The 27,590-nt window shown below is 36.0% G+C and overlaps 1 protein-coding gene across 1 annotated transcript in view; it reads right to left on the reverse strand.

The window, feature by feature from the left end:
• MSH4 (mutS homolog 4) overlaps positions 1-27,590 on the reverse strand; it is a 93,704-nt gene that overhangs the window by 16,520 nt on the left and 49,594 nt on the right. The window contains exons 9-16 of the mRNA XM_060139736.1: positions 25,925-25,989; positions 24,637-24,806; positions 20,665-20,801; positions 19,565-19,671; positions 18,193-18,317; positions 16,758-16,958; positions 1,769-1,887; positions 360-488 (exon numbers count right to left, since the gene is read on the reverse strand). Of these exons, the coding sequence (XP_059995719.1) occupies positions 360-488; positions 1,769-1,887; positions 16,758-16,958; positions 18,193-18,317; positions 19,565-19,671; positions 20,665-20,801; positions 24,637-24,806; positions 25,925-25,989 (1,053 nt within the window). The remainder of the gene's footprint in view (positions 1-359; positions 489-1,768; positions 1,888-16,757; positions 16,959-18,192; positions 18,318-19,564; positions 19,672-20,664; positions 20,802-24,636; positions 24,807-25,924; positions 25,990-27,590) is intronic.

The raw sequence follows: 27,590 nt of genomic DNA on the forward strand, positions 1-27,590 counted from the left end.
GGACTTGGAGGGCATTATGCTAAGTGAAATAAGTCAGACAGAGAAAGACAAATACTGTATGGTATCACTTATATGTAGAATCTAAAACTACAACACAAAGTGAATAAAACAAAAAGAAACAGACTCACAGATATAGAGAACAAACTAGTGGCTACCAGTGGGGAGAGGGAAGGAGGCAGAGGCAATATATGGGCAGGGGAAAAAAGAAAAAGGGTTATTATGGGATTATATGAAATTATCTGGGTGAAACTTTTGAAAATTGTAAGGCACTGTACAATTTTAAAAATCTTTCATTCAATAAAAGAAATTTTAAAAAAGGGCTCAAAATTAATGTACTTAAAATAAATAGAGAAGAATACCTTTAAGCTCAGCAGATATTCACAAACAGCGTAACAAATGCCAATACCTTCTTCTGTATTAGTACCTCTGCCAAGTTCATCAATTAATATGAGTGATTTGTCATTAGCATTATGTAGAATATATGCTATCTGAAAATATAATTTCAGTATTATTCATTGTGACCAAACAGCTGTCACTATTATAGGAAAAAATGAGGAAAAATCCAGTCTCATAATTAGTTCATTTGAAATATATTTTTACAGAGAAATCCTGCTGAGCAGAAACTAACGCATTGCTTTTCTTTCTAAAAATCTCATTACTTAGTAATTCCAATAGAATAAATGTATTAACAGAATACATTTTTGGAGTGTACATAAATAGTCATATGCATATGTGTATGAGACAACAAGGTAAATAAACATTATCTAAAATATTGATATTTCAGGTACAGTGAAATAAACCAATGAATCAAATGTTTAAATAAAGCACAAAGATGGTCATTTTCTTCTCTACAAATGATTAATCAATTGTTGTCATAAAACGCGCGGAACTATCTCTCAAATTTATTTTACCATCTCTATAGCCAGTAAAAATGAAAAGAAAAATTTAGGGAAAAGCATCCAAGTCCATTGATTCCCAATTAAAGAAACTTAAACCCATGCCCAATAAAGACGTATGACATGACACAATAGTAACCTTCATGGCCATTTTACCTTTCCATAGAACTAAGCTTCTTGAGAGCTAGGACCACTTAAAAATACACCTCAAACACCTAGTATATTGTTATATTCTCCCATATATAGTCAACACATACTAAATAATTATATAAATATCATATACTGTGGGCAAATAACTTTATTCTCCCACTATCTAAAGAAAAAAAGTTATCTGCATAGTGATCCAATAACTCCTACCTACTAAAGATAGCCCAAGAGCTGTACTGAATTCCTTTAGCCCTTCAAGCTTACTTGACATTTGCTCAGATCAAAAATAGGTGATGATACGTACTTTGTTAGAGGAAGTGAAAATTCTACAAGAGCACAGAAGTGGATGATTTTTAAAAGCCTTTTAACACAGTGATCTTTTATTTTAAAACCAAGCCTAACAGAAACAATAGATATTATGCAAAATGTTCCTGAATAGGTCATTGTTTTCTGAAGTCTTTTATATATTTCACACAAAAACATGAATGTGCATTTTTATCACTCAATAATACTAGCTTTTTCTTTAAAGCTGTATTTTTCGTTAAAACATTTGCTTCCATTTCCACATAAGACAGAAATTAGGAAGCTGTCTTTGACTGCCCTCTGGCTCTTGTAGAGGAGTATAAACACATCTGCAAGTATAAGAATACTTTCTTATGTTATAACTGACCATTAATAGGAGAATTCAATATGCTTTTAACAGAAGAAAAGTTGAGCTTGGGTACCTCTTTCATTTCCTTCATAAATGTTGATGAATTTGTTTCAATATCATCATCAGTACTTATTCTTGTAAAAATCTGTTCAGCAATTCTAAAGGAAGCATATTCTGCTGGAACATATGATCCTATAAAATATAAGGTCAAAGTAAACTGAGATGCTTTTATAAAACGTAAGTACTACTAACATTTTGCACTTTCCACCAACTCAGATTATTTACTAGCCTGTCTAAGAATTAATGTGGTGGAAAGATCACTGGGTATGGAACTAGAAGATGTGGCCCCAGCTCTGTCATTTACTGTACAACCTTGGACAGCACTTAATTCTCCCAGCTTCATCTTCCTCACATAAAAAATGGAAATACTTATCCTACCTATTGTACAGTTATTTGGAAGTTGAAAATAGACAATATATATTCAAGCATATTAGAAATATGTTATAAACTTGATAAAAATTTTATATATTTAGATGATAAATACTCAAAATATGTAAATCTGAAGGAAATGGTTATGAAGCTCAAGTTGATAAAATCATTATAGAAAGATATATTAGGAAATATCTGTTATTAGAAGAGTACAGAAATACCCACAATTAGAATGAATGCAAAACACTTAATTTTGTTTTTTAAGGTTAACAGCTGATCTTTATTTCTTATTTATTTTTTACATCATTATTGGAGTATAATTGCTTTACAATGGTGTGTTAGTTTCTGCTTTATAACAAAGTGAATCAGTTATACATATACATATGTTCCCATATCTCTTCCCTCTTGTGTCTCCCTCCCTCCCACCCTCACTATCCCACCCCTCTAGGTGGTCACAAAGCACTGAGCTGATCTCCCTGTGCTATGCGCCTGCTTCCGCTAGCTATCTATTTTATGTTTGGTAGTGTATATATGTCCATGACACTCTCTCACTTTGTCACAGCTTACCCTTTCCCCTCCCCATATCCTCAAGTCCATTCTCTAGTAGGTCTGTGTCTTTATTCCTGTCTTACCCCTAGGTTCTTCATGACATTTTTTTCCCCTTAGATTCCATATATATGTGTTAGCATACGGTATTTGTCTTTCTCTTTCTGATTTACTTCACTCTGTATGACAGACTCTAGGTCCATCCACCTCATACAAATAACTCAATTTCGTTACTTTTTTTTTTTTTTTTTTTGCGGTACACGGGCTTTCACTGTTGTTGGCTCTCCCGTTGCCGAGCACAGGCTCTGGATGCGCAGGCTCAGCAGCCATGGCTCACAGGCCCAGCCGCTCCGCGGTATGTGGGATCTTCCTGGACCGGGGCACGAACCCGCGCCCCCTACATTAGCAGGCGGACTCTCAACCACTGCACCACCAGAGAAGCCCCAATTTTGTTTCATTTTATGGCTGAGTAATATTCCATTGTATATATGTGCCACATCTTCTTTATCCATTCATCCAATGATGAACACTTAGGTTGTTTCCATCTCCTGGTTATTGTAAATAGAGCTGCAATGAACATTTTGGTACATGACTCTTTTTGAATTATGGTTTTCTCAGGGTATATGCCCAGTAGTGGGATTGCTGGGTCATATGGTAGTTCTATTTGTAGTTTTTTAAGGAACCTCCATACTGTTCTCCATAGTGGCTGTATCAACCTACATTCTCACCAGCAGTGCAAGAGTGTTTCCTTTTCTCCACACCCTCTCCAGTATTTATTGTTTCTAGATTTTTTGATGATGGACATTCTGACCGGTGTGAGATGATATCTCATAGTAGTTTTGATTTGCATTTCTCTAATGATTAATGATGTTGAGCATTCTTTCATGTGTTTGTGGGCACTCTGTATATCTTCTTTGGAGAAATGTCTATTTAGGTCTTCTGCCCATTTTTGGATTGGGTTGTTTGTTTTTTTGTTATTGAGCTGCATGAGCTGCTTGTAAATTTTGGAGATTAATCCTTTGCCAGTTGGTTCATTTGCAAATATTTTCTCCAATTCTCAGGGTTGTCTTTTGGTCTTTTAGTTTCCTTTGCTGTGCAAAAGCTTTGAAGTTTCATTAGGTCTCATTTGTTTATTTCCATTTCTCTAGGAGATGGGTCTAAAAGGATTTTGCTGTGATTTTTTTGCTATGATTTTTGTTATGATTTTGCTATGATTTTTGTCATAGAATGCTCTATGTTTTCCTCTAAGAGTTTGATAGTTTCTGGCCTTACATTTAGGTCTTTAATCCATTTTGAGCTTATTTTTGTGTACGGTGTTAGGGAGTGTTCTAAACTCATACTTTTACATGTAGCTGTCCAGTTTTCCCAGCACCACTTATTGAAGAGGCTGTCCTTTCTCCACTGTACATTCCTGCCTCCTTTAGAAAAGATAAGGTGACCATATGTGCGTGGGTTTATCTCTGGGCTTTCTATCCTGTTCCATTGATCTATATTTCTGTTTTTATGCCAGTACCATACTGTCTTGATTACTGTAGCTTTGTAGTATAGGCTGAAGTTAGGGAGCCTGATTCCTCCAGCTCCGTTTTTCGTTCTCAAGATTAACTTGGCTATTCGGGGTCTTTTGTGTTTCCATATAAATTCTGAAATTTTTTGTTCTAGTTCTGTGAAAATTGCCATTGGTAGTTTGATAGGGATTGCACTGAATCCATAGATTGCTTTGGGTAGTAGAGTCATTTTCACAATATTGATTCTTCCAATCCAAGAACATGGTATATCTCTCCATCTATTTGTATCATCTTTAATTTCTTTCATCAGTGTCTTATAGTTTTCTGCATACAGGTCTTTTGTCTCCTTAGGTAGGTTTATTCCTAGATATTTTATTCTTTTTGCTGCAGTGGTAAATGGGAGTGTTTTCTTGATTTCACATTCAGATTTTTCATCATTAGTGTATAGGAATGCCAAAGATTTCTGTGCATTAATTTTATATCCTGCTACTTTACCAAATTCATTGATTAGCTCTAGTAGTTTTCTGGTGGCATCTTTAGGATTCTCTATGTATAGTATCATGTCATCTGCAAACAGTGACAGCTATACTTCTTCTTTCATGATTTGGATTCCTTTTTATTTCCTTTTCTTCTCTGATTGCTGTGGCTAAAACTTCCAAAACTATGTTGAATAAGAGTGGTGAGAGTGGGCAACCTTGTCTTTTTCCTGATCTTAGTGGAAATGGTTTCAGTTTTTCACCATTGAGGACGATGTTGCCTGTGGGTTTGTTATATATGACCTTTATTATGTTGAGGAAAGTTCCCTCTATGCCTACTTTCTACAAGGTTTTTATCATAAATGGGTGTTGAATTTTGTCAAAAGCTTTCTCTGCATCTACTGAGATGATCATATGGTCTTTCTCCTTTAATTTGTTAATATGGTGTATCACATTGATTGATTTGCATATATTGAAGAGTCCTTACATTCCTGGGGTAAACCCCACTTGATCATGGTGTATGATCCTTTTAATGTGCTGTTGGATTCTGTTTGCTAGCATTTTGTTCAGGATTTTTGCATCTATGTTCCTCAGTGATATTGGTCTGTAGTTTTCTTTCTTTATGACATCCTTGTCTGGTTTTGGTATCAGGGTGATGGTGGCCTCGTAGAATGAGTTTGGGAGTGTTCCTCCCTCTGCTATATTTTGGAAGAGTTTGAGAAGGATAGGTGTTAGCTCTTCTCTAAATGTTTGACAGAATTCACCTGTGAAGCCATCTGGTCCTGGACTTTTGTTTGTTGGAAGATTTTTAATCACAGTTTCAATTTCAGTGCTTGTGATTGGTCTGTTCATATTTTCTATTTCTTCCTGATTCAGTCTTGGCAGGTTGTGCATTTCTAAGAATTTGTCCATTTCTCCCAGGTTGTCCATTTTATTGGCATAGAGTTGCTTGTAGTAATCTCTCATGGTCTTTTGTATTTCTGCAGTGTCAGTTGTTACTTCTCCTTTTTCATTTCTAATTCTATTGATTTGAGTCTTCGCCCTTTTTTTCTTGATGAGTCTGGCTAATGGTTTACCAATTATGTTTATCTTCTCAAAGAACCAGCTTTTAGTTTTATTGATCTTTGCTATTGTTCCCTTCATTTCTTTTTCATTTATTTCTGATCTGATCTTTATGATTTCTTTACTTCTGCTAACTTTGGAGTTTTTTTGTTCTTCTTTCTCTAATTGCTTTAGGTGCAAGACTAGGTTGTTTTTTCGAGATGTTTCCTGTTTCTTAAGGTAGGATTGTATTGCTATAAACTTCCCTCTTAGAACTGCTTTTGCTGCATCCCATAGGTTTTGGGTCATCGTGTCTCCATTGTCATTTGTTTCCAGGTATTTTTTGATTTCCTCTTTGATTTCTTCAGTTATCACTTCGTTATTAAGTAGTGTATTGTTTAGCCTCCATGTGTTTGTATTTTTTACATATCTTTTACTGTAATTGATATCTAGTCTCATAGCATTGTGGTCGGAAAGGATACTTGATAAAATTTCAATTTTCTTAAATTTACCAAGGCTTGATTTGTGACCTAAGATATGCTCTATCCTGGAGAATGTTCCAGGAGCACTTGAGAAAAATGTGTATTCTGTTGCTTTTGGATGGAATATCCTATAAATATCAATTAAGCCCATCTTGTTTAATGTGTCATTTAAAGCTTTTTTTTCCTTATTTATTTTCTGTTTGGATGATCTGTCCATTGGTGAAAGTGGGGTGTTAAAGTCCCCTACTATGAACGTTTTACCGGCGATTTCCCCTTTTATGGCTGCTAGTATTTGCCTTACGTTTTGAGGTGCTCCTATGTTGGGTGCATAAATATTTACCATTGTTATATCTTCTTCTTGGATTGATCCCTTGATCATTATGTAATGTCCTTCTTTGTCTCTTCTAATAGTCTTTATTTTACAGTCTATTTTGTCTGATACGAGAATTGCTACTCCAGCTTTCTTTTGGTTTCCATTTGCATGGAATATCTTTTTCCATCCCCTCACTTTCAGTTTGTATGTGTCTCTAGGTCTGAAGTGGGTCTCTTGTAGACAGCATATATATGGGTCTTGTTTTTGTATCCATTCAGCCAATCTGTGTCTTTTGGTGGGAGCATTTAGTCCATTTACATTTAATGTAATTATCGATATATATGTTCCTATTCCCATTTTCTTAATTGTTTTGGGTTTGTTATTGTAGGTCTTTTCCTTCTCTTGTGTTTCTTGACTAGAGAAGATCCTTTAGCAGTTGTTGTAAATCTGGTTTGGTGGGGTGAACTCTCTCAGCTTTTGCTTGTCTGTAAAGGTTTTAATTTCTCCCTCAAATCTGAATCAGATCCTTGCTGAATCAGATCTTGGTTGTAGGTTTTTCTCCTTCATCACTTTAAATATGTTCTTTTTTTAATAAGGTAAATTTTCATCCACAAGACTGTTTCTGTCTGAGAAATTATCAGGCTAACTAATCTAAAATACTCATCTTTTGAAAACAAATCAATCTGATTAATGTACCTCTCTACAAAGTGGGATATAAAAGGCATTCTAAAACCATAGGAAGATAAAAATATACAAATAGTTGAATGGGAAAAGTATCAAGTATACAGAACTCTGTACAGACAAAATGGTGAAATAATGGGGGCGAACAAACAAAGCCAGATTAGTCCAGGATTTAAAACAAAGGCAGGGCTTCACTGGTGGCACAGTGGTTGAGAGTCTGCCTGCCAATGCAGGGACACGGGTTCATGCCCCGGTCCGGGAAGATGCAACATGCCGCGGAGCGGCTGGGCCCGTGAGCCATGGCCGCTGAGCCTGCGCATCCGGAGCCTGTGCTCCACAACAGGAGAGGCCCATGTACCGCAAAAAAACAAAAAACAAACAAAATAAAATAAAACAAAGGCAAAGGTGAAGAATAGGATGTATCTCTGAATAATAAGGACTAGCAGGAAGAGAAAGCAAAAGTCAGGATAATAAAAATAAAAGTAATAATAATAATAGTGGCAATTATAATTATCACACCTCAGAAAGCAGATATCTTAAATACAACTTTCTCATAGGATTGTCAAAAGGATTAAATGTGAAAATATCAAGTATAGAATATCGCGTATATGGTATATGTTAATATTTTCCCTTCTCTAATATCTCCACCTAAAAGGCTCTCAACTTATCATCATACCAAAGAAACCTACTGGCTGCTATTTTGCTTCTAATCTGACTCTCTTCTAACCGTACATTAACCAGAGTGAGCTATCTAAAACTCAAATCCAATTATGCCATTCTCCTACTTAAATTTCAATAGCTCCCTACAGATTTCTGGATAAAGTTCTATCTCTTCCATTAAGTATCTAAGGCCCTTCACAATCTGACTCCTGCCCATCTCTCCAGCTTTAAGCCTGCCACTTCTCACAGCCACTCTTTGTTCTACAAAGCAAAAGAACCACTAAGCCTCTGGATTCCTTGTGGTTCATTGGGAACATCATGCTGTTTTTTGCTTCTGTGCTTTGGAACATTCTCTTACCTCTATCTGGAAAGTCTCCTTCTTTCTCATACCCTTCCCTTAAGTCCACAGGATTTTATATATATTATCTCGCTTAATCTTTACAATACTTCTTAGACATAGGTACTATTATAATTTTTATTTACAGATAGAAAAACTAAGGAGGTTAAATAATCTGCCTAAGATCATACAGCCAGTAACTAGACAAGCTAGGTCTAGCTCCAAAGCCTGTATTCTTAACTTTGGTGCCTTTCAAGTCCTACTGTTTCCTTTATGATCAGATCATATATATACTTTTAGGTATTTCAGAGGCTGAAGATGGACAGTGACAAGAGAAGTAGAGTAATAGTAATTTTCTTCAAATATTTGAGAGGCTATTCTCAGGAGATACTAGATGATTCTGAAATGCACAGATGATAAGAATTAGGACTAATGAGTAGAAGTTATAGGAAGTTAAATTCAAATCAGTATAATGAATGTTCTAACAATTATAGCTATCCAACAATTAGATAGCCTGTTTTTTTAAAGGATAGAACTCCTTATAACAATTCAAACAGAAGTAAGATTATCATGTAACGTATGAATCAGTATTCTTATAAGGGGAGGGAAGTTATCTAAGATGGCCTTTTAAACTATAAACTCAATAAAATATTTACTCTTTATTCATTCATTCGTTCATCTCTAATTTTCTTTCCCGGTAGTAAGGGTAAATTTGCACTGTATGATCAATATTGCTATTGCTGTATTTCTCTTACAATCCATTACACTAGACCAAGGTTTTTCAACCACATCTTGGGCTGGATAAATCTTTCTTGTGTATGTGTGTGGACTGGGGTGGGGTGGGTGAAATGGAGAAGGTGGCTGTTCTGTGCATTGCAGGATATTTAGCAGCATCTCTGGATTTTATACTCCCCTCAGTTGTTACAATTAAAAATGTCTCCAGACATTGCCAAATTCCAGGGGATGAGGGGAACCAAAATCATCCCTGCTTGAGAACCACTGCATTAGGACCAATCATCTCATCTCTGATTCATATAGTCCTCAAGGAACCCAGTTTTCAGAGATAAGCGGTGAGTATGCCTCTATGACAAGAAATATGTAACAATGTTGGGCCAGTGATAGCCATTTATATGTGTGTGTATACACACATGTGTGTAATATATCAGTTGCTGTAGCCAAGTTATTGGTACCCCTTAAATTAAGTAAGGGAAATGTTTCTGTGCCCAATGTTATAATTTGGGGAAAATCTTACATGGGTTATTAGAAGCAGCAGTTTATCCTACTTATTTCACTTTTCCTCCCAACAAACTTTTTGAATCTCAGATAATTATATGATTCAGTTTAGCAGTAGTTGATGCAACACTAATAGCTATTGTAAGGCAATTTCTACTTTTGTTATATCCCACAAAATTTTCAGTACAATGTAATCCAAACTGGATGGAGCTTAATAAATACCAAATAGTAAAACTTATGGTATGTATATATATTAGACACTATTATATTTTTAGGTAAGAAAATCTACTCCAAACTGTTCTTGGGTTAATTACGCACCTAGATCTAAAATACTGGACACAGGCGGAGTCAAGATGGTGAACTAGGAGGATGTAGAATTTGTGTCTCTGCACAACTAGGGCACCTACCAGGCACCACTGGAGGGCCACGGACACCTAAGGGGATGGGAGGAACCCCCAGCGACCGGGTAGGACGTGGGGCATGTGGGGAGTGAAGCGGGAGGAGAAGTGGAGGTGGGATGGGACTGGTGCTCCTGAGGGGCAGCTGGGGGAGGGGAAGGGATCCCACACCCGAAGGGGGAAATTGGGGAACCACTGGGAGGGCAGAGAATCAAAAGGGAGTGTGGCCAGGTTTCCCCTGCCCACTTGGGCCCCCAGGACCCTGATGAGATCCAAGGCCTGATCCTCTGCCCACCAAGACCCGCTCCAGCCTGGCGGGTCCTGAGGGAGTGGGAGGGAGGGAGGAGAGCAAAAGTAAAGGCCGGACCTCCAAGACTGGCACCCCTGAAGGGTGGCTGGGGGAGGATAGGTATTCCTACACCCAGTGGGACCCACCCACGGTTAGGGGTCCAGCAGGGACGGGGGAGACCCTGGAGGAGACACTGGAAGACACAGTGGGGTGGGGCATGCAGAGAAGGAAGGGAACACAGCCAGTGCTGGGAATTCCCTGTCCACTTAGGCACTGGGGAGCCTGCTGGGTTCCCAGGACTAATCCTCTGCCTTCGGAGGCTCCCTCCTGACGTGCAGAGCCCAAGCCCCGCCCCTACACCCCCATCCAGGGCCCTACCTCTACACTTGGAGACACCCTCCAATGCGCTGGGTCTAAACCCCACCCACACACCCTCCCTCAGGGCCTTATCTCCAAACACCAGAACCCCACACTCCAGAGGCCCTCCTTTCCACGTGCTGCCTCTCCCCTTCAGCACAGGTCCTAAGTAGAGGCTCCACCCCACATTTGAATGTCACCCTACCTAGGCCCCACCACCAAGGCCTTTTCTGGCTGCATGGGTCCTCAGCCTCGTCACCGCCCCATGCTCAAACGTCACCCCCTCACCCGCCTAGGTGCCGCCCTGCCCTAAACCCCACCCCTTGTTAAGTTCCCCCCCCTCAACTCCACCCCCAAAGCCAAGACTTTTTTTCCCCCTCTTTTAGATTCGGGTTCTGTTTTACCTTGTTGATTCATTGTTGTTCATTCATTTATATTTTTATTTTTCCTAATAAATATTTTATTTTTCTAATTTTCTTTTATTCTTTATACTTTGTTATTGTTCTCTCCTTTTGGCCTGTTCTCCCCGGAGGCTCTCCTTTTTTTTTTTTTTCTGTTGTGGTTTTATTTTACCTTGTTGCAGTTGTTTCAATTATATTTTTATTTTTCCTAATATATTTTTTATCTTCCTAACTTTATTTTGTTTATTATTCTTTGATATTGTACTGCTCCTTTCTTTTCTTTCTTTTTTTTCCACGCCATGCAGCTTGCAGAATCTTGGTTCCCAGGCTGGAGGTCAGGCCTGAGCTCCTGTGGTGGGAGCTCCAAATCCAAATCACTGGACTAACAGAGAACCTCAGACCCCAGGGAATATCAATTGGAGTGAGGCCTCCTGGAGGTCCTCATATCAGCACCAAGACCCAGCTCTATCCAACTGCCTGCAAACTCTGGTGCTGGACGCCTCAGGCCAAAAAACCAGTAAGACAGGAATGCAGCACAACCCATCAAAAAAATAAAAAATGAAATGACAAAAAAGTATGTTACAGACGAAGGAGCAAAGTAAAAACCATTAAGACCAAACAAATGAAGCCAAAATACGCAAACTACCTGAAAAAGAATTCAGAGTAATGATAGTAAAGATGATCCAAACTCTTGGAAACAGAATGGAGAAAATACAAGAACATTTAAAAAGGATCTAGAAGAACTAAAGAGCAAACAAGCAGTGATGAACAACACAATAATTGAAATTAAAAATACTCTAGAAGGAATCAATAGCAGAATAACTGAGGCAGAAGTACAGATAAGTGAGCTAGAAGATAAAATGGTGGAAATAATTGCCAGGGAGCAGAATAAAGAAAAAGAATGAGAAGAATTCAGGACAGGCTCAGAGGCCTCTGGGACAACATTAAACGTGGGAACATTTGAATTACAGGGGTCCCAGAAGAAGACAAAAAGAAAGGGTCTGAGAAAATGTCTGAAGAGATTATAGTCGAAAATTTCGATAACATGGTAAAGGAAATAGTCAATCAAGTCCAGGAAGTGCAGAGAGTCCCCTACAGGATAAACCCAAAGAGAAACACACCAAGACACATATTAATCAAACTATCAAAAATTAAATATGAAGAAAAAAATATTAAAAGCAGCAAGGGAAAAGCAATAAATAATATACAAGGGATTCCCCATCAGGTTAACAGCTGATCTTTCAGAAGAAACTCTGCAAGCCAGAAGGGAGTGGCAGGACGTACTTAAAGTGATGAAAGGGAAAAACCTACAACCAAGATTTCTCTACCCAGCAAGGATCTCATTCAGATTCAATGGAGAAATTAAAACCTTTATAGACAAGGGATTTCCCTGGTAGTGCAGTGGTTAAGAATCCACCTGCCAAGGCAGGGGACATGGGTTTGAGCCCTGGTCTAGGAAGATCCACATGTTGTGGAGCAACTAAGCCAGTGCGCCACAACTACTGAGCCTGCGCTCTAGAGCCCATGAGCCACAACTACTGAACCCATGTGCCACAACTACTGAAGCCCACGCACCTAGAGCCCATGCTCACAACAACAGAAGCCACCACAATGAGAAGCCATGCACCACAATGAAGAGTAGCCCCCGCTCGCCATAAATAGAGAAACCCCTGCGCACAGCAATGAAGATCCAACACAGCCAAAAACAAATAAATTTTAAAAATAATCTTTAAAAAAAAAACCTTTGTAGATAGCAAAAGATAAGAGAATTCAGCACCACCAAACCAGCTTTACAACAAATGCTAAAGGAACTTCTCTTGGCAGGAAACACAAGAGAAGGAAAAGACCTACAAAAACAAAGCCAAAACAATTAAGAAAATGGTAATAGGACCATACATATCGATAATTACCTTAAATGTAAATGGGTTAAGTGCTCCAACCAAAAGATACAGATTGGCTTAATGGATACAAAAACAAGACCTGTACATATGCTCTCTACAAGAGACCCACTTCAGATCTAGGAACACATACAGACTGAAAATGAGGGGGTGGGAAAAAGATATTCCATGCAAATGGAAAACAAAAGAAAGCTGGAGTAGCAATTCTCATATCAGAAAAATAGACTTTAAAATAAAGACTATTGTAAGAGACAAAGGACACTACATAATGACCAAAGGATCAATCCAAGAATGAGATATAACAACTGTAAATATTTACCCACCCAACATAGGAGCACCTCAATACATAAGGCAAATGCTAACAGCCATAAACAGGGAAATCAAGAGTAACACAATAATAGTTGGTGACTTTAACACCCCACTTTCACCAATCAACAAATGATCCAAACAGAAAATAAATAAGGAAACAAAAGTTTTAAATGACACATTAAACAAGATGGACCTAATTGATATTTATAGGACATTCCATCCAAAAACCACAGAATACACTTTCTTCTCAAGTGCTCATGGAACATTCTCCAGGAAAGACCATATGTTGGGTCACAAATCAAGCCTTGGTAAATTTAAGAAAATTGAAATCATATCAAGTATCTTTCCCAACCACAACGCTATGAGACTAGATATCAATTACAGGAAAAAAATTTTAAAAAAACCAAACACATGAAGGCTAAGCAATACGCTACTAAACAACCAAGAGATCACTGAAGAAATCAAAGAGGAAATCAAAAAATATGTAGAAACAAATGACAATGAAAACATGACGACCCAAAACCTATGGGATGCAGCAAAAGCAGTTCTGAGAGGGAAGTTTATTGCAATACAATCCTACCTCAAGAAACAAGAAAAATCTCAAATAAACAACCTAACCTTACACCTAAAGCAATTAGAGAAAGAAGAACAAAAAAACACCAAAGTTAGTAGAAGGAAAGAAATCATAAAGATCAGATCAGAAATAAATGAAAAAGAAATGAAGGAAACAACAGCAAAGACCAATAAAACTAAAAGCTGGTTCTTTGAGAAGATAAACAAAATTGATAAACCATTAGCCAGACTCATCAGGAAAAAAAGGGAGAAGACCCAAATCAATAGAATTAGAAATGAAAAAGGAGAAGTAACAACTGAAACTGCAGAAATACAAAGGATCATGAGAGACTACTACAAGCAACTCTATGCCAATAAATGGGACAACCTGGAAGAAATGGACAAATTCTTAGAAATGCACAAACTTTCAAGACTGAACCAGGAAGAAATAGAAAACATGAGCAAGCGAATCACAAGCACTGAAATAGAAACTGTGATTAAAAATCTTCCAACAAACAAAAGTCCAGGACCAGATGGCTTCACAGGCGAATTCTATCAAACATTTAGAGAAGAGCTAACACGTATCCCTCTCAAACTCTTCCAAAATATAGCAGAGGGAGGAACACTCCCTAACTCATTCTACAAGGCCACCATCACCCTGATACCAAAACCAGAAAAAGATGTCACAAAGAGAGAAAACTACAGACCAATATCACTGAGGAACATAGATGCAAAAATCCTCAACAAAATACTAGCAAACAGAATCCAACAGCACATTAAAAGGATCATACACCATGATCAAGTGGGGTTTATCCCTGGAATGCAAGGATTCTTCTATATATGCAAATCAATCAATGTGACATACCATATTAAGAAACTGAAGTATTAAAAACCATATGATAATCTCAATAGATGCAGGAAAAGCTTTTGACAACATTCAGCACCCATTTACGATAAAAACTCTCCAGAAAGTGGGCATAGAGGGAACCTACCTCAACATGATAAAAGCCATATATGACAAACCTACAGCCAACATCATTCTCAATGGTAAAAAACTGAAAGCATTTCCTCTAAGATCAGGAACAAGACAAGGTTGCCCACTCTCACCACTATTACTCAAAATACTTTTGGAGGTTTTAGCCACTGCTGTCAGAGAAAACAACAAAATGAAATGAATCCAAGTAGGATAAGAAGAAGTAAAACTGTCACTGTTTACAGATGACATGATACTATACATAGAAAATCCTAAAGATGCCACCAGAAAACTACTAGAGCTAATCAATGAATTTGGTAAAGTAGCAGGATATAAAATTAATGCACAGAAATCTCTTGCATTCCTATACACTAACAACAAAAAAACAGAAAGAGAAATCAAGGAAACACTCCCATTTACCATAACAACAAAAACATAAAATACCTAGGAATAAACATACCTAAGGAGGCAAAAGACCTGCATGCAGAAAACTACAAGACACTGATGAAAGAAATCAAAGATGATACAAACAGATGGAAAGATATACCATGTTCTTGGATTGGAAGAATCAGTATTGTGAAAGTGACTGTATTACCCAAAGCAGCTACAGATTCAAAGTAATCCCCATCAAATTACCAGTGGCATTTTTCACAGAACTAGAACAAAAAATTTGACAATTTGTATGGAAACACAAAAGACCTCAAATAGCCAAAGCAATCTTGAGAAAGAAAAATGGAACTGGAGGAATCAGGCTCCCTGACTTCAGACATACTACAAAGCTATAGTAATCAAGACAGTATGGTACTGGCACAAAAACAGAAAGATAGATCAATGGAACAGGACAGAAAGCCCAGAGATAAACCCACGCAATATAGTCACCTTATCTTTGACAAAGGAGGTAAGAATATACAATGTAGAAAAGACAGCCTCTTCAATAAGTGGACCTGGGAAAACTGGACAGCTACATGTAAAAGAATGAAATTAGAACACTCCCTAACACCATACACAAAAATAAACTTCAAATGGATTAAATAAAATATTTGCAAACAAAGCAACTGACAAAGGATTAACCTCCAGAATATACAAGGAACTCATGCAGCTCAATATCAAAAAAACAAACAACCCAATCCAAAATGGGCAGAAGACCTAAATAGACATTTCTCCAAAGAAGTTATACAGATTGCCAACAAACACATGAAAGGATGCTCAACATCACTAATCATTAGAGAAATGCAAATCAAAACTACAATGAGGTATTACCTCACTCTGGTCATAATGGCCATCATCAAAAAATGTACAAATAATAAATGCTGGAGAGAGTGTGGAGAAAAGGGAACCCTCCTACACTGTTTGTGGGCATGTAAATTGATACAGCCACAATGGAGAACAGTACGGTGGTTCCTTAAAAAACTAAAAATAGAACTACCAAATGACCCAGCAATCCCACTGCTGGGCACATACCCTGAGAAAACCATAATTCAAAAAGAGTCATGTACCACAATGTTCATTGCAGCACTATTTACAATAGCCAGGACATGGAAGCAACCTAAATGTCCATTCACAGATAAATGGATAAAGAAGATGTGACACGTATATACAAGGGAATATTATTGAGCCATAAAAAGAAACGAAATTGAGTTATTTGTAGTGAGGTGGATGGACCTAGAGTCTGTCATGCAGAGTGAAGTAATTCAGAAAGAGAAAACAAATACTGTATGCTAACACATTTATATGGAATCTAAAAAAAAAAAAAAGGTTCTGATGAACCTAGGGGCAGGACAGGAATAAAGATGCAGATGTAGAGAATGGACTTGAAGACACGGGGAGGGGAAAGGGTAAGCTGGGACAAAGTGAGAGAGTAGCACTGATATATACACACTAACAAATGTAAAACAGATAGCTAGTGGGAAGCAGCTGCATAGCACAGGAAGATCAGCTTGGTGCTTTGTGACCAACCCAGAGGGTGGATAGGGAGGGTGCAAGGGAGATGCAAGAGGGAGTGATATGGAGATATATGTAAGCAAATAGCTGACTCACTTTGTTATACAGCAGAAACTAACACAACATTGTAAAGCAATTATACTCCAATAAAGATGTTAAAAAAATAAAAATAAAACAGTGGGCACAAAATATTTTAAATAGGGAGCAGAATTGGTAATTATAAAGTAAATCCACAACTTACCAATCTGGGCCATAATCTGACAAAGAGCAATCTGTTTCAAATATGTGGATTTCCCACTCATATTTGGTCCAGTTATGATAAAAAAATTACTCCCTTCTGTAATATAGGTATTGTTGGCAACAGGTTTTTCCACAGATATTTTTTCAAGTATGGGGTGCCATCCATGTTTGATTGCTAAAGTATCAGTAAACTCCGGCCGAACTAAAGAGAAAAATGTTTTTGAAAGATTAATATATTTATACTTAAAGATTTTATGGTATGTACATACTGTTTATACTTCAGTGATTTTACCTGGGTCAATTTGGAACAATATCATTAAGGTATTATTTTATCTCCAATCCTTCTAAATTATAATTGACATAGTCTAATCACATCACAACTTTTATTCATTTCCAGAAAAATCTAAGACTTAGCTCTGTGTCATTGTGCTGGGCTCCAAAAGAGTTCATAACTTTTTCAGATTTGCATAAATTAAAGTGAATCAATCAGCCATTGATAACACTTTTAAAATAATTAATTTACAAGTACTCTAAAATTGCACGTTTACTTAATCCTTGTCTTAAGCATTATTTCAAATTTGATATACTTAGCTTTCTGAATGAGGTCTAAAAATAGAGTAAAACCAAATAAAAACATAATTTTATGTCCAAAGTTATAGAAATTTTGTGTAAAAAGAAATCTCAGAGGGTAGAGAAAACAGACACAAAAGATTTGTTAATTTATAGCAAGAAACAATGATCAGGTCTGTATAGATAATTTCTGAGGTGAAGAGGGTGGGAGGACAAGTAAAAATTAAAATGCTACATGCTTCTAGATGAAACACATGGATAAACTTGAAAGCATTCATTATAAAAGTGAGGCTGATTAGAAATTTTTTTTTACTATTTTTAAATCATTCTTAACATCAAAAATTCACTATTTATAAGTTCTGAGTTTTAGAATGGTCCCTCTCAAAATGGAGCAACATCAAATATCTTAATAGTTAAGAAAACTACTATTAAAATAGCTGATCTCTAATGTAAGGTTTTAACCCCAAAAGAGACACAAAAGATTGAAAAGTTTTGGTCTATATGATACCAATTGAAAAATTTAACATTTCCATAAGAAATACAGAAATATCAAAAATGAAAAAAATCTTTGTAAAATACCTTTTCCCATCATACAGTCTTTCTTATTCGGGGAAACTTTAAAGTTTCTTGCTGTTTTTTTTTCTTTGTGATTTCTCAATTTCTCAGTAAATGATTTTCTGACTTTTAAAAGAAAATTTAAGGATAATTTCACTTTCTCTATTTTGAGTCTTAGTCTAGGACCATAAGCAAGACATTGTATTTCAGGTAAAAAAAAATGTAAACCATTCATAATTGTTACATAAAATTGCTTGAACGGAATACAAATTTCAGTACGCAACGTATTTATCCCAAAGAAAGTAACTTACCATAGTCAGAAAGAGTGCAGGCATGAGCAAATGACAGGAGCATATCCAGCATTGACACAGTGTCAGACAGTTTATGTAAGCAATGAATATGTTCATAAATCTCACTAAGCAGTTTGCACACTATCCTGAAAATACATGTTTGGTAAGACAAGTAGTGCCTTTTACAGAGACACATACAATGCAATTGTAAAACAATATTAAATTCATTGTCTGAGGTAAAATAACATTCACATTTGAGTTGTACACTACAGGTAAAGTTTATTGTTCTATTGCCTCATTTTAGAGATGAGGAAATTGAAGCTTATACTCAAGGTCACAGTTACTTAGTAGCAAAGAATCCATCTTCTAGTGTGTTAACACCAAGTTTTTAAAATAACTCCTTTTATTAAATATTAATAAAATAAATTTTTATTAATAGAAATATTTTATATAGGTCAAAGCAAGCCCTCACTATACTTCAACAGATCCCATCTGCTAATAATTTTGTTTTTGCAATGTTAAATTCAACACAAAAGCTATTATGTATTTTCTCTCACCCATTTTCTCTCTCCCTCTCTCTCTCTCTTCTCTCTCTCTCACACACACACACACACACACACATATCCTAACAACATAATTATTTAAGCTTTTATGTGGCAGTTATCATATTGTGACATAATATAAAAGTTTTTCCCTTACATGGAGAAATATGTTCCCCAGCTTACTATATCTTATAATCTTTTTGGTCTATGCTCTGAAATTGTTTTGAAAGCCCAACATTTATCTTTATCATCTCAGCTTACCAATGTCCTAGTTCTTATTTCTAGACACATTGCTACCGTTTCATGAACAGCAAAAGACTGGCATTATTGTGATATTGTTATGTAAGTACTAAGGCATGAGAATTTGAGGGCTTACATACTAAAGAAAAAGAATAAACCTAATGAAACTTATCTGGGCCCAAGATAAACCCAGATGTGCCAAGTTCTACATCATGGTGGAATATATACTACAAAAGTATCAGTGGTACTACAGGTATTTCAAGCTCATGTCATTATGACATTTCTTAAAACTTTATGAAAAGAATGAATGAAGTACTGCTGAAATGTAGAAATTTGGTTGTGTATCAAACTTTTTCTATAACACAGTATAATGTGTTTGTTTGGTTTGGTTTTGTAATTAAGATTTGCCCTGAATGTTCTGTGAGGCTCAGTGATCCCAATCACAATGACAGACTTTAAAGTTTTAAATGGTTTTCCAGAAAATGGTCTTTCCTTGCTAACATTTGTAACTACAATTTTCCACAACCAGACAAAAAGTCAATTAATGAAACTTATAGTACCTCAAATTAAACGAGTTTAATTCAGTATTCAAAAATTTCAAGTGCTCTTACATGTAAGTCATGTGATAGATTTCTCTCAAAGACTCTTGGCATCTTTCATTCATTTTAATTAAATCTGCTGATGTAAAGCTGTAAGAATTTTTCACTTTAGAAATCTGCTAGGAGATTAAAAAATAAATGTCAAGATACATATATACTCTTATGAAATAAAACATACAGATTTAAAACAATAGAAGTATAGGTACTTCAGTTAATCACTTTAATTTTTCAGGTAATAATTTCACAAAAAATCCCAAATAATGTTTGTGAAAGAGAAAAGGAAGATCACTTTTAAAGTTAAAGCAGAATTTTTTAACCTGGTCCATCTGACATGACTATTTTTACAGGCCTTAAAGTAGCCATGTAGAAATGTTAAAACACTACATCTTATTACCAAGTAATAATATGCATGGTAGATAGTAATCCTCACTCCCTCTCTGATCCCTCCCTGTCTTAGCCCTTGGCCCATATCCAAACCTCACTCAATCTCTAACCCCATTACTAACTCTCAGCCCATTCTTTACTTCATCCATCCCTCATTACTTGGTAATACAATAGGTATTTTAAAGACCCAAAAGTTGAATGGTTTGTTTTTGTCAAAAGGTACTCCCTGGGGGCAAAGAAAACAAAGTGGGTTAGACTTTCCCAAACTGGTATATTGTGGAGGAGTTAACATGTATATAGAAAAAAATATTACCCTGGCCAGAAGGTTTGGCAATACGAGATTTTAAAAAATCAAGCAAATTTCTCTACTTTAGGACTTTTATTAAACCTTTAATAGGCAGATGTGCATTGAGAAGAGGTAGTACAGTACTTTCCAAACTTCTTTGATCAAAACTTCCTTTTGGACTTTCTTTCTTCATTTTCCTTTTTTTAGCCATACCAAGCTCCCAGAACTGTGGGAAACACTGTGTTTGGTATTTCTCTAAAAAAATCTTCTCAATTGCTTTTCGATTAGTAAAGCTATTAGGTGGGTGAGTAGTAGTAAGAGAAGCAATACACAAAACATTCAGAAATTTGTCATGTAATACTCAAGAAGTGCCAGAAAATATGTAAATGCAATTCTGTAAAATCAGAAACAATAATTTCCTAACCAAAACTCTAGAATGAACCTTAATAAACTCTGAAGGAAGCTGATCATTGGGTAGGGCTGTACAATCTGTAGTCATCTGAATGAAAAATCCTCGAGCAGAGCTAAAACTTGTCCTTAAAGGAAGACTATATTTTTCTGCAAGCTGCGATATCATTCCTAGTGACCAGAAACAAGAAAAACAAAGAAATTTAATGAGAAAAATTACTCTTCATGTTTAAAAAAATCATATAACTTTTTCTTGTTATTTTATATATAAGTAGGAAGGTCTTGTTACCTTTTTTTTTTTTGAAGTACAGTTGTTTTACAACATTGCATTTGTTTCATGTGTGCAACATAGTGATCCAGTGGGATTTTTTTGCACATTATAGGTTATTACAAGATATTGAATATAATTCCATGTTATATAGTAAATCTTTATCACTTATCTATTTTATGTATACTAGTTTGTATCTGTTAATTCCATACTCTTAATTTGTCCCTCCCTCCCTCTCTCCTGTGGTAACCATGAGTTTGTGTTCTATGTGAATCTGTTCCCGTTTTGTATATAGATTCATTTGTATTATTTTTTATTTTTTTCAACTTTGAAGGCAGGAAAGATTTTTTTAATGACATTTAATACAAGAGACCCATTGTCTAGTCCTGGATATCTCTGTGTCTCCTAAGAGAAGACACTTGTGAGTCCAATTAAAACTCAACTTAAGCCACTAACTTGTAGTCAAAACTGTGTCATTCATCTGTGTTTGCCCCACTGTGGTGTCGAGCCCACTGCTCTGTTCAGGGCTGGTTGGTATTCTACCAATGTCTGCCAATTTAATAAATGACTGAATAAACGAAAAAGTGAATGAGAAAAACTTAGAGCCTTAGCCAGGTTCTCCTTCTGATCATTTAGATGGTGCTTACTTCCAAATTAACTGAGAAGGACCTGGTGCTAGAATAAAAATAAATAGCTTACTAAAAAGTAAAAAAGTTTAAAAAAGTAAAAAGTAAAAAACTAGTTTTTTTTTTTTAAAAAAAGGCCAATAAAAACAAAACCAGAAAATCAAAGAAATTATAGAAGGTTCCACTTTCAGCTAGGATATTAAAAAGTCACAAAAAACCATCAGTGCCACTGTAACCATGAGAAAACAATAAATTTAGAAATCTTCTGTCATAAAAGATATTGAAAGAGATCCAGACACAGTCTAAATGAATGGAATTCCAAAGAGAGACAAGCCCTAGATGACTGGGCGTGAGTAAGTGGAAGGCAGCTGCTGTTGGTAAAGAAACTCCGATGGGATGAGGAGGAATGAGCCACATTTCAACCAGCCAGGCCTGGCTGCTTGGCAGATTGGAAAACAGAGAGACAGCCAGCTCTCACTGTAGCCCATTCTCCCTCCCAATATTTTTTTAAGTTAATTTTTATTGTAGTACAGTTGCTTTACAATGTTGTGTAAGTTTCTACTGTACAGCAAAATGAATCAGCTATACATACACATATATCCCCTTTTTTGGATTTCCTTCCCATTTAGGTCACCACAGTGCATTAAGTAGAGTTCCCTGTGCTACACAGTATGTTCTCATTAATTATCTATTTTACATATAGTATCAATAGTGTATAGTGTCAATCCCAATCTAGTAATCATCCCACCACCCCCACTCTCCCTCTTGGTATCCCTACGTTTGTTCTCTACATCAGTGTCTCTATTTCTGCTTTGCAAATAAAATCATCTATACCATTTTCTAGATTCTATGTATATGCATTAATATACAATATTTGTTTCTCTTTCTGACTTACTCCACTCTAGGTCCAACCACATCTCTACAAATGACCCAATTTTGTTCCTTTTTATGGCTGAGTAATATTCCGTTGTATATATGGACCACACCTTCTTTACCCATTCCTCTGTTGATGGACATTTCGGCTGCTTTCATGTCCTTGCTATTGTAAATAGTGCTGCAGTGAACATTGGGGTGCATGTGTCTTTTTGAATTATTGTTTTCTCTGGGTATATGCCCTATAGTGGGATTGCTGGGTCATACAGTAGCTCTATTTTTCATTTTTTAAGGAACAGCCATACTGTTTTCCATAGTGGCTGTATCAATTTACATTCCCACCAACAGTGCAAGAGGGTTCCCTTTTCTCCACACCCTCTCCAGCATTTATTTTTTATAGATTTTTTGGTGATGGCCATTCTGACCTGTGTGAGGTGATCTCATTGTAGTTTTTTTTTTTTTTTGCAGTATGCGGGCCTCTCACTGTTGTGGCCTCTCCTGTTGCGGAGCACAGCCTCCAGACGCGCAGGCTCAGCGGCCATGGCTCATGGGCCCAGTTGCTCTGCGGCACGTGGTATCTTCCTGGACCAGGGCACGAACCCGTGTCCCCTGCATCGGCAGGCGGACTCTCAACCACTGCGCCACCAGGGAAGCCCCTCATTGTAGTTTTGATTCACATTTCTCTAATAATTAATGACGCTGAGCATCTTTTCATGTGTCTCTTGGCCATCTGTATGTTTTCCTGGAGAAATGTCTGTTTAGGTCTTCTGCCCATTTTTTGTTTGGGTTGTTTGTTTCTTTGATATTGAGTGGCATGAGCTGCTTGTATATTTTGGAGATTAAACCTTTGTCAATTGCTTCATTTGCAAATATTTTCTCACATTCTGAGGGTTGTCTTTTCATCTTGTTTTTTGTTTCCTTTGCTATGCAAAGGCTTTTAAGTTTCATTAGGTCCCATTTGGTTTTGTTATTTTCATTACTCTAAGAGGTGAGTCAAAAAAGATCTTGCTGTGATTTATGTCAGAGTGTTCTGCCTATGTTTTCCTGTAAGAGTTTGATAGTGTCTGGCCTTACATTTAGGTCTTTAATCCATTTTGAGTTCAATGATTAATTCTTATCAATTCTTCCTTCAACCTCTGCATCTCTCTCTTCTCATATACACCCTAAATAATGCTTTGTTAACTTGTAATAGCTTAAAATAGTTCCTCTTTCCATTGCTCCACTCAAATTCACTCAACATATCTTCTTGATCAATTTCACTCCATAGAGCAAAAACATCTCAGTGCCTCTTCATTCTCCTTGGGAAACATCTCCAATCTGGCCTTCGAAAACTAAATTCTGATCCCCAGTCTACATTTCTGACCTTATCTCTTAGTAGCTCTGTAAGGAAATGCCCTATACCATCCTAACAAATTTCCTTAAGGTTTCCTCAGGCCATTGTGCTTCAGTATGTACCACTGCCAGAGGGCAGAATTCCTTTTTAGGCTATTCTACTAAAAATATTCCCATCCTCTATGCCTCCACACCCAGTCACACTCTGACCCCTCTGACCTACTATTTTTTTCTTCCTATATCTTAAATCCATGTGAAATTATGTACTATATATGATTGATATACTTTATATATCAATATGTATATATATATATCCATATATATCAATGGAGAGAGATATATATATACACACACATACATATGTGTGTATGTTTATTATCTGTTTCTACTACTATTATAGCTCCATGAGGACAGGGACTTTGTTCTGTTCACTATGTATTCCCAGTACCTAGGACAGTGTCTATATTAACTAGGAGATTAGTAAATTCACAAAATGAATTACTGTACTAGCTGAAATGCTACCTCTTCTAGACAAAAATGATATCTCTTCCTCCAATGAAACCCTTTAGCACGGATAGCCAGTATTTTTCATGCAATTTATACTCAACATTGTATGAAGGTAAACTACTCTCCTAGCCTTCACGTAACCCTATATTTAAATTTGAAGGAACTCTAAATTTAAGTTTGTAGAAAAGAAGGGACACATTATAACACTGTGAGATCTTTTTTTTTAAAGTATCCTTAAATGATAATATCTGTTAACATTATCTATTATTTGTTTTGGTAACAAAAAATAAATTTAAAATATGCATCGTTAATATAATCAGCAAAAAAAGCACAACATGTCCTAAAAAATTTTGTTTTATTTCTAAAAAACAGAATAAATATGTTCAAGTAATTACATTACCTGCTATGTCATCTACAATCTCTGTATATGTTCTTCTGGCTATGTCAAGAAATTCATTTATGTTAGACCTCACTGCATAGCACTTCTGAGTCCTCATGTTCAGGCATCCTTTCATGTATCTTGCATCATCATTAATTACTGTTTTAATCTTGTCAAGTATGATTACAAACCTAAAAAAGAACATTATAGGCAATAAGTCAAACAGTTATGTTAATTGATAATTTGAACAACAGTTAACGATAGCAAATAACATATTTTCTTAAAATTATTGCTGAAAATTATTTTGCAAATAAATAAACAATATATATAAAATTACATAAATTAGGACTGTGACTACATCAATTGTAAACTATTTCATGAGTCATAACTACTCTCCTAAAATAACATGAGACCACCAAGAACAATCCTACAACTGATGATAAACAGATCTCCCAAATTACACATACCAACTGTGTCTGTGATATATCCTTGAAGCACTTTATAAAAATTCTGGCTTCATGCTCATTGACTCAATAAACATTTACTTATACCATGTAGCAATCACTGTGTTAGGTGCAGGGATTCAAAGAAGGATTAACGTATGGTCCTTGCCCTCAGTTGGTGCAAGGGAGATTAAGCATATTATGAGACAGTATAACAGGAACCTTTCAATCATCAGTGTCTAAGTGCAGTGATCATGCAGACCAGGAGTCTGGTAACACCTATTTTCCTAACCTTTTATTTTACAGTATTCTGTTCTGTATTTATCTGTAATAATTCAGTTTTATTAACCTCATTTTGTGACCTCACATAAGGTGTGAACCTTGAATCAATAAAATAACAGCTTTTAAGTATCACAAGCCATTTTGTTCAAGAACCAAGGTGCCACTGCTAAAAGCAATACTAAAATTAAACTGTAATTAGATCTCATTCAGTATTCATATAGACTATTTTTTGGTTACATTAAGTCCTTCATGATTTAACACAAAAGAATAATATATTTTTATATTTGCAAGTTTTTCCATGGAGAATAGTTAAAAAGAAAAAGAAATATTAAAATTTTGTATGATTTCAATTTTTAATGCTATTATAATTGTCCATTAACACAAACCCTCAATGTGCTGTTACCCTATTTATTGGTATTTATAAAATATAATATATAAATAAATTTTTAATGAACAGTTTAAAATTTCTGTTAACCAAAGTTCAATTAATTGTTCTATAGAATATAATTAGAGTTCTTAAAATCAGTTATGATCAGGAAGAAAGAAATAATCTGCTGTTTTATTAACAGTTGGATGACAAAGACCTCTTATCTTCCAAGGAACCATAGTAAGCTCTTAATAAAGGTGTGTTACAGTTCTTCAGAGTAATCTATTAAAGAATAAAGAAAAAGATAGTTAAGGATAATAAATTATGACATTATTCAAACAAAGCATTTTAGACTTGTTTGGTACTTTACATTTTACCAAGTATTTTCTTGCTTCATCTTCTCATTTATATACTCATAACAGAAATTTTAGGTATGCAGGTGAAGACAGATTGTATCTGGCCCATTTTTCAGATAAAGAGCACATGGCTAAACAGTGGCATCCACTGCTTTACTATTATGACTTTTATTTTTCTTGCTGCCCAACTAACATTAACATTAAACTACTTATTAATGTAGTTTAACTAGTTTAATTAATTACTTATTAATGCAGTTAAACAGTTATCATTGTACATTCAGAGTACTCTACATATAACTCCAAAATTTGGGTTAAATGTATTAATACATTAAACTAAGAAAGTGTTTTGTATATTTGTAAATAGAGCAACTTATCCATTCTTATATGGCAAAAGTAGGGATTTTATTTTGCTTAATTGAAACTATGAGTGATCACTATTTGAATAAACAGAAAAGAGAGAAAACATAGGTAACCTGACTTTTACCTCCTATTTTAGTTTTGTTATGAGGCAATGGCAATAACTTTTTTGCTTATTAATAGAAAAATAATACATACCAATAAAAACTAGAAATGCACAAGAGCATAAAGAAAAACATTTAAATCACTCATTATTCTACCACCCTTCCAAAGATAAATACTCTTAAGTATTATGACATATTTCCTGTCCCTTTTTCAAATCAAAAAATTTATATCATTACATGCTCCTTTTCTCCCCCATCTATTTAAAAATAGATGAAAAAAATCACCATTCTGTAACCATCGGAGTTACTTCAGGTAAAAGTCATTAATAAATAACAAAATCAATGGGTGAAAGTTTGACAAGAAACAGTGTATTTACACAGTCTCACGGTATCTCTCCACAGATTACTTATAAATTTATAGTGAAGTAATTAATCAAAGTTATTATCACCAAGAAGGGAAAGAAAAATGACATCATGTGCCTCCTGATGTAATACACTGAGAAAGATACAACATTGCTCATAGAGTATTATTGCCAAATATGGGTAAGCAGAATTTAATCATGAGGAAACAATCACGCAAACTGAGGAATATCTTATTAAACAACTGACCCGGCACCTGTGGCCGCTGGTTTCCCTGCACATTTGGCACCGCCAGGGCTCTCGTGATCCAAGCAGTCATACCACCTCTGCACCTAGTCCTCACAGGGGCAGACCAAGAGCTCCAAGGCAGCCTCAGGACCAGACTCCTGTGGGTGGACCACATGCAGAGGTGGGGATAAAACCAAAGCTGAATCCCAGGGATGGGGTGACTAAGGAAGAAGATCTAAAATCTTTCCATCAGTTGTACAAGCTGCAGATCAAACCCCCACAATCAGCTAGGAAGACCCTGTTTTCATGGAATATCTGAGTAGACAATGAGTGTTCCCACAAATGAAAATGGTCTAGCTCTGGCAGCTGTGGGCTTTGGGGGCAAGCACACGCAGGAACTGGGCCAGATCAGAGACTGAGTGGTCCCCACAGGGCACACAGCAGGTCCAGAGACCAGCCCAGAGGCAGAGGAGGGCCT

Source organism: Lagenorhynchus albirostris, chromosome 2, assembly GCF_949774975.1.
Source record: "Lagenorhynchus albirostris chromosome 2, mLagAlb1.1, whole genome shotgun sequence".
In the NCBI taxonomy this organism is placed as follows: Eukaryota; Metazoa; Chordata; class Mammalia; order Artiodactyla; family Delphinidae; genus Lagenorhynchus; species Lagenorhynchus albirostris.